Source organism: Cyprinus carpio, chromosome A18 (assembly GCF_018340385.1).
Source record: "Cyprinus carpio isolate SPL01 chromosome A18, ASM1834038v1, whole genome shotgun sequence".
Taxonomy (NCBI): Eukaryota; Metazoa; Chordata; class Actinopteri; order Cypriniformes; family Cyprinidae; genus Cyprinus; species Cyprinus carpio.
In genome coordinates this window covers 22,932,535-22,947,580 of record NC_056589.1, presented here as the reverse complement: position 1 = coordinate 22,947,580, position 15,046 = coordinate 22,932,535, and the positions used below count along the sequence as shown (strand labels likewise).

At 35.0% G+C, this 15,046-nt stretch overlaps 1 protein-coding gene across 5 annotated transcripts in view; it reads right to left on the bottom strand.

The window, feature by feature from the left end:
* Window positions 1–684: 684 nt before the first annotated feature.
* The window catches only part of LOC109109209 (SLIT-ROBO Rho GTPase-activating protein 1-like), a 93,959-nt gene continuing 79,597 nt past the window's right edge, over window positions 685–15,046 (bottom strand). For 2 of the 5 annotated variants that reach the window (XM_042775492.1, XM_042775495.1), the window contains exons 19-22: window positions 9,519–9,699; window positions 7,079–7,216; window positions 4,798–5,170; window positions 685–3,384 (exon numbers count right to left, since the gene is read on the bottom strand). In XM_042775492.1, coding sequence (XP_042631426.1) covers window positions 2,998–3,384; window positions 4,798–5,170; window positions 7,079–7,216; window positions 9,519–9,699 — 1,079 coding nt within the window. In that variant the 3' untranslated portion in view covers window positions 685–2,997. Of the gene's footprint in view, window positions 3,385–4,733; window positions 5,174–7,078; window positions 7,217–9,518; window positions 9,700–15,046 lie in introns of all 5 variants that reach the window. The other 3 variants (XM_042775491.1, XM_042775493.1, XM_042775494.1) reach the window with 2 other exon arrangements.

Sequence of the window (15,046 nt, the reverse complement as noted above, 5' to 3'; positions counted from 1 at the left end):
TTTAATAATTTAATTGACAAAGTAATAATGATTCTATCCTCTTGGACAATGCTGTTAAAAACTTGTGCATTTTTGGCAAATTTCTTATCTACAAATTCAGAGGGACATCCTAATTTTTCCTAAGGTTGGTAATGAGGTAAAGTATTTTCCCTTTTTACATCGCAAAGAAAAAAATCTCAGGTTTTAACTAAAATTACCAATATCATAATACCTTGTCATTGTCACTTGATATATATTGTATTGTTAGAGTTTGGTAATTAACAACAATAACAATAATAATAACACAAAATGTAATTTCATGTATGTTATTAGCGTGAGATGACAACATAAGAAGTGTGATCGCATGCAGAATCTCATAAGTTAGTTATTGATTTAAGACCAATTGTTATGTGGGAAAACTTCGCTGTCAGTCAGAGCTGTGATTTATAACATCAGGTCAGCCTGAACTCCTAAATGTTATGCTTTATCTTCAATGGAATGCTTAAAGAAGCCATAACAACAGTTGTTTAGGACAACCAAGTTTCAACAGATCTTGTGTTTCAAAATGCTCTGATGCTCCTTCCTCATTAACTATGACAGTTGTATTAAGCTGCTCTTCTTTTTTTTTTTACAGCTCAAGCTAAAGAGAAAGCATCACATACATATCATCACACACAATCTCACCATTATGAAAACAACACTGTCTTAGGAGGAGACACAATCTATGTTCTTTATTAGAAAGATAGAGCAGTCCTCCAAGAGCTCTCCAGCTTGTTAGGATGTTACATGCCAAATATACAGTCTCACATAAAAGTGCAATCTCACAATGGATAAGCAGTCTCTTTATTATTTGATCATTCTTACAACTTAATAAACAGAACAATGTTAGAAATAACTTATTTATCGTAATCCCTAGCAACTCGGTATAGTGGATCTGAAATAAGAACGCCACAGCACAGAGGACGTTTGGACGAAGTTCCTCTAAAACAGCTTTTAAAGGCACTTTCACAAGTACACTGTACAGAGATGTACATGGACACTGATATAACAGCAATAAAGTACAGAGATTCTGCTACTGTGTGTAGTTTTGCAGGGAGAACATTTCTCATGGTTTACCTAATGTACACTCTTAAAAATTAAAAGAAAATAAAAACACTATTACAAATCGTTTGTAATATTGTTCAGAATAAATCGGTAATCAAAAGGCTTTAGTATGTTAAAAACAGGCATTGCTTATATTTTTCTTAAAGTTTGTACAGTTTATCCCCTTAGTTCAGCGATGGACATCATCCAAACAAATTTCATAGCATATTCTACTTAAATATGAGTAAACTGTTGTATAATCGTCAGTGAATACAGTACAATTACACACACACAAAGTTATTGTCAAACTGTCATAATAATGTGAATGTCTATGCACAGATAACGTCAGATTGATATACTGTATATGAAATCCTAAATCTTTAATTTTGAGTGCAAATACATGGGAGTGACTGATGCTGTACATAACTCTTTATCTTTGGGTACCTCGCGTGACTGACTTAATTTGGGTGCGGTGCTGTGTGTGACATTATTACAAAGGGTTAATGGGCCTCTATCTAGCACATATAAGAAACAGCACTATCCCATGAAAGCACTGCAGTAACAGTCTCTGAGTCCATGGCTATTGGCATCATTCCCTTGTTTGGTGAACCAACAAGAAATTATGCCTCAAAAGTTTCTAGAAAAGTACTTGCATATGACAACTAAAAGGATTATCTTTCATGCTTATAGGATAGAACCAAGCTGAGCGTTTTAGACAGCTAAGCTGACAAGGAAAAGATTCTCGTTGCCTATACGCATCAATCTCTAAGCAGCACTTAAAGGACTTTACTTTTTTTTGGCAGTTAAGACTTGACTATTCACAGATTACATCTAATTAATCAGATAGATACTACAAAAATATTGTTTTAGAGTGAGCAGTTGGTTCCTGGGAGAAAGTAATGAACATAAAGACAAAAAAAAACAAAAATGGTTTAGTGGATGTACATTTATATACACAATATATATTTCTAAATAAGAAATCAAGTGTAGAAGAAAAAAAAATCTAGGAAAATGTTTCTTTAATGTAAGCGGATGTGGTTTACACAATCTCCCCAGGCATATATTCAAATATTACTATCAAAAATATAATATTCAAAGTAAAGCCTTGCTGACACAACTTAGAATCGCTCATAAGCTCGACAGCCAATCAGGACGGGCAGAAGATGTGACATCACATGCCCTTATATGGCAGTGTGTTTCCAACGTCAACATTCCACACATCATTTCAAAGAATCCCTATCTAGAAAACACTCTGAGATGTAAATTTCCCACAATCCTTATGCTGTAAACAGAAAAACCTAAGACCCTGCTTAGTTTCTGTATTATTCACATTTAGCAGTTTTTCTAGTGGATGTAAACTACTCATATAAAGAAAGTCAAACTTAACAACATACCGTAGGAAGCTGTAGTGATTTGTTGCTTTCTTAAATATCATTGTCACAACTCCTTAATCTATTCACACAGCGTATTGCGGGGAAAATAATAAGGTGTCAGACAAGCATGCAAACAGTTTTGTGATACAAATAAACTGTAATGTTAGTTGCAGGTTTCTAGAATATCTAAAAATGTTTGTTTGAATTGACTAACTCTCTGAAATAGTAAACACCTGTTTAACTAACTCTATTCTTCCTCAAAACCATGCTCAAAGACTGACGTTATTCTAGTTTATTAATAATCCCTATAATAGTGTTTTAATTTTATACACACTATGTTCAAAACTATAGTCACCTCATTAACCACAGTAAGGTATTTCTAGTATCATTAGTTATCTATATTTGCTTTAGTCCACTCTCTGAAGTGAATGAAATGTTGCAAAATAAAGAACCACACGTCACCATGTTCATTGGCATTAAATGTCACTATAAATCTGGCTCTGACAACAGTGGTCCTAATCTTATATCCTTCTTTGTCCCTGAACGTTTCGCCCACAATGAATCACATGGTGCAGGATTTGTCCAGTGGATCCTGTGGAGGGGCCGCCGGATGCTGCGCTGCTCCTGTTTTAGGTATCGCCACCATGGGTTTGGGCCGCAGGGCAGGGGGCTTGAGCTGCACCCCCATGCGCGGGGCCACGGCGGGCTTGAAGGTGCTCATGGTATCGCTGGAGGAGCTGGTGCTGCGGCGCATGGGTGGCTCCGTGACGGCGGGCCGCAGCAGGAGGCCGTGGAGTTGGCTCAGAGACTCGGTGGAGCTGGCCGGTGTGGGAGCGTTCTTCATCGGCTCCAGAGTGTCCAGCACCACGTCAGGGGCGTGTTTAGCAGAACTCTGCCGTTCAAGCTCCTTCAGCTCATTTAGAGCAGTGTTCATCGTCTCCTCTATGTCCTACAAGAAAGAAATGGAGAATTAAAGCGTGTATAATAATAAACATCAGATAAATGCAATACAAGCAGACAACATGATGAATTATGACTAGTGAGATCAAATATGTGCACATGAAATGGTCAGATTGTTAGTATTAAATAAATACATGAGACAATTATTAAAGAGACACTGGAAATGTTGTTGTGAAACCAGTGGGGAGTTTTTTCAAGTAGTAGATATTACTTAGTGTGTGACAGTTTTTTGGGGGCTAGAATATGGACTCAATAAAAGCATCTTTTTCTCTTTTTAACTATTTTAAACATGAAAATAGGCCTTATTCATGAAACACAAGCAGAATGAATTTATGTGAATTATTTGCTAGGCAGAAATTTTGAAAAATAGAGGGGCCCACCAGGGGGCCTCAGAAACTTTGCCTTTTGAAATGATTTAAAGAAACACAAACAACTTTTAAAATAATTAACTGGTACAAATTGTTATTTTTAATTTGACCACTTCAAAAATTTATTTTTATTTAACAACCAGATTTTCCAAGGTCTTGGAAAACATGTCATTGAAAAAATTGTGATTTCTATATTTAAAATAAATTAGTTAAATTAAATATCTAAAAAATAATAGAAAAATAATAAGATGAATTATATATTTTTATAATGAAAACAAATTTCTTGAGGGTGATTAAATCTTTAAAATATTTCATTAGGTAGAAATGGCTCTTTGTGAGCTAAAATACTTTTAAAAATCCTTATTCAGTAAAACGAATGACTGAAAGGGTGGATTGCCATTTTTATAAACCAAGGTTCTCAAGGTCTTGGAAAACCAGGAATTTTAACAGCATGATTTCTAGATTTATAATAATAATAATAATAATAATAATTTTAAAAGTCATATACAATATCTATAAATAAACATAAACCTTTAAATAATTTTATTGGGTAGAAATTGGTCTTTTGTGAGTATTTATTATTATTTTTTTTAATTTAAAACCTTATCCAATCATCGCAAATGACTGTAAAATCATGTACATTTATTTGTCAAAAAGAGTGAGAACTCTTAAGAACATTCAATTTAAGAACCATTACAAAATAAATTGTGGTTAATTATTTTAATCTCACACTCAGTGTAAATAAAGCAGAGGAATATATTAGCCTAGCTGGCCAGCTTTCAGACATTGCCTTTGATAATATGGGACCTTGAAGTCAAAAAGGACGACAAGCACTGGCTTACAGCACATTTAAACTGATTTTTTAGTGATTTACACGTTTTCTTTGCTCGTGCTTCATAAATGAGGCAGAGTGTGTGAGTGTGTGTTGCAGATACGCATTAGTCATTAGTAACAGGAGGCAGTAACTGACTATGTTACAGGGCTGGGCCTGCAGCGCATGGTGTAAGCGGCGTCGTCGCTCGCCTCCCGCTGACCTGTGCGATGCTCTCAGGATCCAGGCTCTTGCCGTGAGGCTCGGAGAAGCTTGTGTACTGGCCTGAAGACGTGGACCTGCGGATGGGAGGGCTCTCCATATTTTTTATGGACTCGTGCCGGCTGATGTTGGTCAGGCTGCCGTGGCCGGTCCGTCGGCGTCTCTCGGGACTATCCATGGGCATGTGTCCTCTTCCTCTCAGCATGTCCCGTGGACTATAGTGGCCCATCACTGGGGATCCCAAATCTGGGTTGCCGTGACTACCGTGGCTGCTATGGTTGAAGTGGTGGCCCTGGGAGGGGTGGACCAAGCAGTGGGTGTCAGTGGGGCGAGCTGGAGGCCTGCGGGTCGGAGGATCACTTCTCTTCCTGTGCCTGCTAAATAAAGAAAGAGGAAATATGACACGTTAAAGTGTGTAATGAATCTATTTCCATACCTGGCTAAAATAACAGCTTTTGTGAGAGGTTTGGAGACCACGGAGAATGCTATTAGCTTCACGTTAAGTGATGGACATGGTCAATAGAGAGTATCTTTGGCAAGACCTACACTACATATTCATGACAAGAGGCCTGAAAGGATGTATTCTGACTGTGCATATCACAGTATTAGCTAAAAGAGCTTCCTCTGAGAGATGCCTGATATGGGAACCAAAGGGTAGGATATCAATATTAACAGTTTTGCCTCTTATAGATTTTTCTTTTTTAAGTCAGTATACATGTTTATCAATGAGACAACTGTCAAAATATGACTTGTGAATATAATATGTCATTTTCAACCAGGCTATAATTTTGACATAATATTTTAGCAATAAAATTAGCCCTAAGACCATTTAAAACACAAAATAAACCAAAGATGTGGTGGAAAGCAGTGCTGTTATCGTTAACTAAAAATATAAAAAATTGCTTTTGGTGACTGAAAAAACAAACAAAACAAAACAAAAAATTTAATAAAAAATAAAAAAGCGAAGAATATTAGATGAAAACCTAAACTTAGAAAATAAATAAATAAAAATGATAAAACCTGCCTTGAAAGACATAAGTTGAAGAACTAAAATTAATAAATCAAACATTAGGCTGAATATAAATATTTAAAAAAAATTAAACTAAACTTTTAGTTCCTAAAATACAAAAAAGCTAAAATACAAAAGCTAGTTCAAAATATTAATAAACTTAATAAAAAATATTAATAACTTTAATAGTATTTAAATAATACTGGTGGAACTGACAATTGCTAATCACAGTTTAGGAGGAAAAAGACAACTGTTCTGTAATGCAAATTTCCAACAGTAAGTACTGTATGTTTTAAAGCTGAAAGTGCACTTAGTAAAGAAACATAAATTATCAATTAGTAAGATGGAGTATTTTTATCATAACATAGCTGCCTCATAACTTGTACTTAATGAGCTCTTGTAATGCTTGTATAATCATTTTGACAGTCCGTGATATAAAGCAATCAGTAATGACATGCTAAATTGCGAGTTCATAATTTACATAGCTGTGCTGCTGATAATGATCAAAGTAAATAGAAATGAAATGAATTTGAGTATTATTTTATTTAATGTCCCAGTAGCTGTTTTTGTCCAGCAGGGGGCGACCTGCACTACATTAAAACATGGAGCGACTCAACGGTGCACTGCTGCATAATACAAGACACAGAATGTGTCAAAAGATAGTCAAGTCATGATAAAATGGTGAACATTTATGGGAAACCATATAAATCATATTCATACTGACCGGCATTTGACACTGAACTCTCAGAGTAATTTTATTTCTATGGCACAGTCTGCACAGGTCTGTTATCACACTGCAGTACACTAACACTCACTGCATATCCAGATATTCTGGCAAACTCAATGTAAACAAATACTGAGTTCATGTGTTTTGCGCCCGCCGCCTCTTAGGACTAGTGCTGACATGTCAAAGAGAATATTTGTCTTTGGAGATCACCACTTTATGATTTGATTGCCATAATGTCATTGGGTTCACAGTTGCAGGAGGAGGCTATCCTCATCCGCGAGGATGTATGTTTGATAAACGCACTTATGGAAGGAGGAGAACATCTAAATAAAGACAAATGCACTGAAAGATTCAAGAGGCATGAAACATAGCTGCACGACAGAGGGATAGAGCGAATGAACGGGGGAGAGAGCAAATGATAAACCACGAAGCCACTGGCGCTGACACAGGGTATTTGTTTGTCATTTAATTGACTGTTCCTTTAACTGAATAGCCTAAGTGTGTGCTTGAAGTGAGGGGAATTCTGGGATGTTTTCGTTCAGTCACCTGCTGATGTAGGCATCAGGTAGTCTGCTGTCTGCTGGAGACCCAATGTCTCTACTGGAGCATTTCTCCTCTCCTCCATGTCCACTGCTGGCCTCACTGTCCGCCTTCTGGCTCAGAGTGTCAGAGAACGTGTCATCCCTGTAAAAAAAAACAGCAAACAAGCAAGTTATAATAACTTATTTACACGCATTAGCCTTAGTTTAATGTTTAAAAGAAACTGTTTCACGACAGATGACAAGAGCAGCTCAAATTGCCACCAAAACACATTTCAAAATAGCCAAAAAATTAAGGGTCAGGTGGGCACTTGTTGTTTGTATCGCTGAGCTCTTCCTTTTCATAATAATAATTATTATTATTTTAAAAAATACAGTTTTGCTTAGATTTTTGCACAATTTGGCCAAAATGTTGTGATTATATATCAATATGACCATATAATAATAATAATAAACATTGTTAATTATTATATTATTATTATACTGCTGTGCTTGTTTGTAAGCATGCAAAATATCTCCAAAAATGTGATTTTATATCACAATAAACACATAAAAATTACATACATTTCATGTGAATCAACGTGCTTTGAGAAACTGAAAACACTGTATCATGAGTCGCTCATGTGCAAAAGAACATAGTGCTGCTTTGCATATATTTAGATGATGAGCATTTGCGATTTGACAGTTGCACTAAGCCATACTAAAATTTTGATTTTATTTTGCCTAATAGTGCAGACCTATAGTAACTGAACATACTTCAAACATTTTTAATTTTAACATAATTTGTCACTGCACTTTCAGCAATGTTTTAAAGCAATCGATTGCAGGGAATTATTTTCCTGCCGTAAGCTCAAACAAAATTGAAATTTGCTTTCACTGTTTTTTTGCTGTTTGAAATGTATACTTCCTGATTAACTTGCAACTTTGTGACGCTGCCCTTCTTCATTGCTATCTTGTGAAGGTCAAGCAGTATGTGATGCTTGTGTTGACTGGTGTGTTAAAGCCCTGACACGAGGCCTGTGAAAGAGACTTGGAGAGCATGTAAAGCTCCACAAATCCTGTGTAAAATCACAGCTGTTGATACAGTCTACTGGACAGAACATTAGGTCACATGTGCATGTTTTTAGCACCAAACAGACATTTCTATCAGCTGTGATGTGAATTCTCTCCATTGCATGTGTGCCATAGAGGATATCCTGTGTGTGTGAGCTGTCTATCCTTTCACTCTTGCGCTCTTTTTTTGGACTGAGGTGCTGACGCTGCTGGTCTAGGGCCTCTTAAACTCGCTCACTACGTCATTCTCTCAGTGCCACGAGCCAAGAACACATCAACAGAGGATCATGATGTGAATTATTGATACACACACAGTGGGCTGGTATGGGCTCTGTTGTTGGCGTCACTCAGAACTGTGCCCGATCCATTAGATTTGCCCCCTTTATGAGCCATAATCTGTTCAACTAGGCGCCAATGGTTGCCCGGACTAAAAAAGTTGTCATGACCATAAAGGGATTTACCAGAGGAGATGATCCACAGCAGAGTGGTGAAACCAAACTCAGATGTGCCTCAAGTTATGTTCCAAATCAAACTAGGTGCCTACCTTGACAACATTTTATTATTATTAATGTTTTCAAATGTAAAATTTTGGACAGCGCTTGTTTATCTCTTGAGGAGAAGGCAATCCCAGAATGTGACAAGCTCAGGGAAAAAATAAAATAGTGGACAAATCAAAATAAATAATATTACACTATAAATACTAGGCCTGGGGAAAACAACAATACTAAAATACATAATAATAATAATAACAAAAAACCAAAACAAAACAAACTCACTACCCAGGTGCCAATAAAAAAATTATTTAAAATATTATTTATTATTATTAATATAAATATTATATAAAATATTTGATGATTATTCTACATTGTGACAATTACATATGTAAATTGTTTAATTGTGATAACTTTTTTATTATTTTTACATATGATTGTTATACAGTAATTTATATATAATATATATGATTTATATTACATGATATACAATTATTGATATGTGATTAATCATGATTAATCATAAAAATCTGTGCAATTAGTTACATTTTTATTAGAGTCACAGCCCTAATATATAATACATAAATAATGAATACTCTTGCTATCACCTACCTCTTACATTTTGCTTTTTACATACATTATATCTTATCCTAATTTTTAATTAGATTTTCTACATTGTGTTGCACAACAGTAAATTCTATTTCTGATTTATTTTTTTCTTTTTTTGCAGATTTTTTTTCTAATTTGTTCAATTTTATGTTAATTTTATTCTATGCACAAGGACTGAATCGACTAAAACTCAAAAACTTGTCTGGTGAAATAAAGGTTAATAACATCAAACTCTGCTGAAGTGCTATCATTATTTATATTCTTTTATTACTGTAGAACAGTAGAGATACTCACATATCCTGTACAACGATGTACTGGTGAGGCACTAGGCCGTCTATGCCGTTGTGTCTGCCCTCCCACCAGTCATCCGAGGCTCTCTGATACAGCAGCAGAGATGCACCCTTCTTAAAGGACAGCTCCCGTGCAGAGCGGCCCACATAATCGAATTTTGCGATGGCTTCAATGGGCTCCCCCTCTGTAGAAGAAAAAAACACAGCATGGTTAATTCAGTGAGTTTGGAGAGCGGAAACAGATGTCAGTGAATATCCAATCATAACTTCTATGTGATCAATTAGCTTTTCCGCATGGGCCGCATCACCCATTTCTGTACTTTTGGCTTATGCTATATGAAATGCCTAAAGGGAAATAATATGGAGTCAACTGAACACCAGCTGGTGCTATCTGCAGTACCAAGTCAAATGAGTCCATATAGTGCACATGCCTCAACTGCATCTGACCGTTCTTTCACATGTGAATAAAAGCATTTCAATGCTTCAACATTATAGGGTCTCTGACTAGCTGCTGTACATGCCTTTGCTGCCGTGACACCCTTTACGTAACGACTCATTAGAAAGCCAACAGGCTTCAATGCATGCAATGTAGCTGCTGCTCTGGCAGAACAACCTGTTCTCATCTTCAAGACAATCGGGCAATGTGGACCTTACCAACAACATCACAACTCCTGCCAAATGAGTGCAACACCTCTTACAAAACAGCACTGTGAAACATTGGTGGCAATACTATGGTGCTTGAGAAATAAGGTACAAGACACCATGCTAAATTATGAGTTAAGTCTCAGTTAAAGGGGAACTACAGTGCTTGCAACCCTTAACAAAAAAATAAAAAAATAAATAATAATTTATTTTATATAAATGTTTTACTATATAAAAATGACACACTTCCTTATTTAATTAAAAGTATATTCATTAATTTATATTTAAATACATATTTCTATTTAATTATTTAATATATGATTTAATAAAATTAGTTTTAACAAAAATTATCAATAAAAATAAAACATTTCAACCAAAATGACCAATCAGCAAGTGTTTTTTATAAATGGACATAAACTGTGATACTGAATGAATACCATATTTTTGTGCAATAGTATTTACACATTACGCAAAGATACTTAAAAAAAAGTGATGACGGTGATATCTATCATAATATTACCATTTTACTATGTTCATAACACCATGCTACTTTTATGTAAAAACAAAAAAGTCTCGTTAAAATGTTACTAAATTATAAATCAAGTTGCTATTAAAGGGGAATGACAGTGCTTGTAATCCCTTGAGCACGACCTAAAGTTATTCAAAAAATAAAAATTATTGCTTTTTTATTTTAGAAATGATCTGTATATATATTTTTCAATATTTAAATAATAAATGTAAACATTTAATAAAAATGATATTTCATAATTTAAATATTTATTAATATTTAAATATGTCATTATTTCATAGCATGTCCGCATCCATACCATGGTAACACCATGGTAATTTTGTAAAACCAAATCTCTTAAAAAAGTTAAACGCAACTGAATTATTTGCAATTAAATGTAATTAAATGCATATTTTGTGACTATATGTTTAGTCTTATAATGTCTTTTCTTTCTGTAATGCATTACAGTAATTAGTCAAACATCAAAACTGTCAAAAATGTTAGTGAAAATGTAGCAATACTTGTGAGTATTCCAAAAAATCTCAGGAAAGAGGCACAGCTTTACCACTGTTGCAAATAAAGACAGAAAAATGAGGGAAAAAATAAATCAGACAAAAGGGAATACATAATTCATCTTACACAGGAAAGACAGTAAAACAATATAAAAACAAGAAGCACAAGCTCAAAGAGGAAATGCTTTTTCATTCTCGACAGTCTGGAAATGACAATGAGTCAATGAGACGTGACTGTCTGAATTAATAGGGCTGCTCTGAGACCAGGCACCTTGTTAATAAAGAGGATGGGTGGAGATCAATATGGCCATCAACTGTCCACACGTCCCTGTCTCTCCTCCGTCTCTGCCTGACAGATGCTGTCATTCATTCAGTGTCCTTGCGAAAGCCTGTTCATGTTTTATAGTGCTGCAAGGACAGTTTTGAGAAAACAGGCGGCAGACAAAGTAAAAGTCAAAAAAGTTACCTGGATTATGTGTGATTTTAGCTCAAAAAAACTATTTAAAAAAGAAAGAAAATCATCCAGACACTGACCTGAATAATTCATTTGTTTACTGTCCAAAACCTTGCTCACTAAATTACACAAAGGCACTTCACGATACATTTTAACTAATTCAGAAGTCTGTATTAAAAAACTGTAACTTTTGTTATGCTACTATTTTTATTCACAGACATTAACCAAGTGTTGTTCTTGCACCTGCTTGCTCTAGCTGATTGCACATTGTACCATATGGACTTCTTGTTGCCCCAGAGGAGAGCTAACACCACATGCTAGGTTTTACTGGCTAAACATACACTGCTGTAGCAGCAACTTACCCACCAGCACCCACGACTGCAAGCAGATCGAGGAGGAATAAAGGCTGATAGAGTAGAACACTGTTTGTAAGCGGCATTTCCTGTTTTTTATTGTTTTTAATAGAAAAATGCTTGCAGACTGCAGGGATGCTGCCATTTAGAAGAGAAAATTAGCTCTTTGCAACATCATCAGGGGCCTGTTAAGAAATGTTCTGTCATGTAACAAAGACCACGTTTTTAACGGAGTTTAAATGGTTTTCTACTCAAGGATGGCATTTCAAAAAAGCTTTGAATTATATAATTATATGACTTATTTGATAATGAATCCAAATATTCAAGAAAAATGTGTATTTTAAGAACTGAAAAAATAACGAATTTAAATTTAATTGAGAAGCAATAATGCATAAGATATTAAGACACATTTTCATAATTTAAATAAAAATGTAAAATTATATTTAATAATAGATTTTTAATGTTTATAAATCTTATCCTCACCAACGATATACTTGTTCAAAAATAAAGTAAAAACAGTAATATTATGAAATATTTCTAAAAATGTAAAATATTTGTATTCTATTTTAACCTATTTTAAAATTTAATTTATTCCTGTGATTGCAAAGCTGGATTTTCAGCATCATTACTCCAGTCTTCAGTGTCACATAATCCTTCAAAAATCATTCTAATATGCTGATAATAAGATACAGTATATGCTCAAGAAACATTATTTTTATTATTATCAATGTTGAAAACAGTTGTGATGCTTTATATTTTTTGGAAACCGTGACATTATTTTTATTTATTTTTTCTCTGATGAATAGAAAGTTCAAAAGGGAAGAATTTATTTGAAATAGAAATGGTTTGTAACATTATAAATGTCTTTACTGTTACTTTTGGTCAATTAATTGCATCTTTGCTTAATAAAAAAAATATATATATATTTCTTAATCTTATTGCGCCCAACCTTGTAAATGGCAGTTATATATCTATATATATTTTTTTAAGAAATTAAAACAATAAATAGGCTAATTTTTTAATTTATGTTGACTTTTAACCAAATATATCACACAAACCAGAATTTCCAAAATGGCCAATATTCTTACTGTACTGTACATCAGTTTCTCACAGATGCTGAGATTTGTCTTTTTCTTCCCAAGAGAGCATTCTTAATCCAGTTCACCTGAATGAACAAATGGCTCTAAAGGCATAGCAGGGGTACCATCACTTGGCAAAGTGGTTTTCCAGACGGGCCCTGAGACGATCCCATTCAGATGCAGTGATTGAGGACAGATGCTGCACTGGCCACAGGTTTGAGCAGGCTGATTTAATCATGCTTGAAGTTAACAATACAGCCATCAATCGGTTTGTCAGAATTGTTTATGTCTCCATTATAATGACAGCTGATAAATATCCAGAAACTAAGAAATAGAATATAATCCAAACTGCTTATTATGAAACAAGACAAAACGGCCATAAGCCATGTGCGCAGTGTGAAGAAAGAGAATAATAACTCCTCTACTGGGAAAAACCTCCTCAATACATTCATAAAAAAAAAAAATTTGGAGCAAAACCATGGAAGCTGAGAGCAATTTTACAATTTTCAGGTCAGTTATGATTCGGTCTGACGTTGATATTCGACATCTGCATTAGTTAATGGAAACTCTAACATATGTGAAGTATCTGGTTTCTCAGTTAAAGGTTATAGGTTCATGAAATTTAAACAGACAATAAGATGGGAGCAGTCATAATTAATCTTCAGCATGCAGATGTGCATGTCTGGATGTCTTATAGTGATTTATGAACAAATGACAGGCTTGTGGGTCATGTCCTTCAATGAATCTGATTCTAAATAAATTGAACACCAGGGTTTCTGGGTTCTGTTGATACTTTGTGAATATGAGATATGTCTGTTCAGCAGTGTTTCGAGGAGGAGAGACAGGACGAATAATGGCGGCATAATGTCAGAGTTGGACACAACTCTGTGTCTCAGCTCCAATTTAACAAGTGACAGGTTACAGTTACATTTTTTTTAAGAGTGGCATTTACCAATGCAAAACAAAATGGTTCAAAATCAACAAAAAGCTGCTTGGTTTCAAAGTTAATTCTGGCAAGCTATGCTTAAAATCATTACACTATTGGACCTTTTTCCTCACACAATTTTAACAAACTTTTGTTTATGGTACTGCACCTTAAAGGGATACTCCACAATTTTGTCATTAATCACTTACCCCCATGTCATTAAAAACCCGTAAAAGCTCTATTCATCTTCGGAACACAATTTAAGATATTTTGGATGAAAACCTGGAGGCTTGAGACTGTCCCATAGACTGCCAAGTAAATAGCAGTGTCAAAAGTCATCGTCAGAATACTCCATCTGCCATCAGACGTGCAATCTGGGTTATATGAAGCGATGGGAAGACTTTTTGTAAGCAAAGAAAACAAAAATAACGACTTTATTCAATAATTCCTATGTCAACGGTCTCCTCTGTGTCTCTCCATATCACCATATGCTGCGTATGCTCTTCTGTATCATCCGCGCCACAAGGATGTGCTGTTTCTACGTGTATTTAGCTTTGATTTGAAATAAAACAGCGCATCCTTAAAGGGTGGAGTATCCCTTTAAGTCAGCTTTCTCACAAATCTTAAGTTCTTATGAATCTCAACAAGCAGCACAATTAGAGGTATCTTTCATGAGCATAGCACAATCAGTGAGGGACAAATTATTAGTCTTAGTGTAATACTTAATACACAAGAATGAACAATCATATTCTTGCCTTAGCCAAATGATCAATTCCCATTTGATCAGTTACAGAGGGTGTCTATTCCCATTTGTTTTTATGCTCCAAAAACAAAGGCTGACTTCAAAGCAACCATCTTCTAATAAAGTTGTGTATTTGGTATTTCTGATGCAGTCCTACCATTATCTGACTCCCTGCAAAGACATTTGCTCTTAAACAATACAATAAACTTGGCTTTTGTCTGTCTGACAAATCTTAGATATGGAAAAAAGCAGGCTCCCACTTCTCCTATAAAATAAAGCTTAAGAAAAAAGCCATTGTTCAGGTACAGACAGAGAGA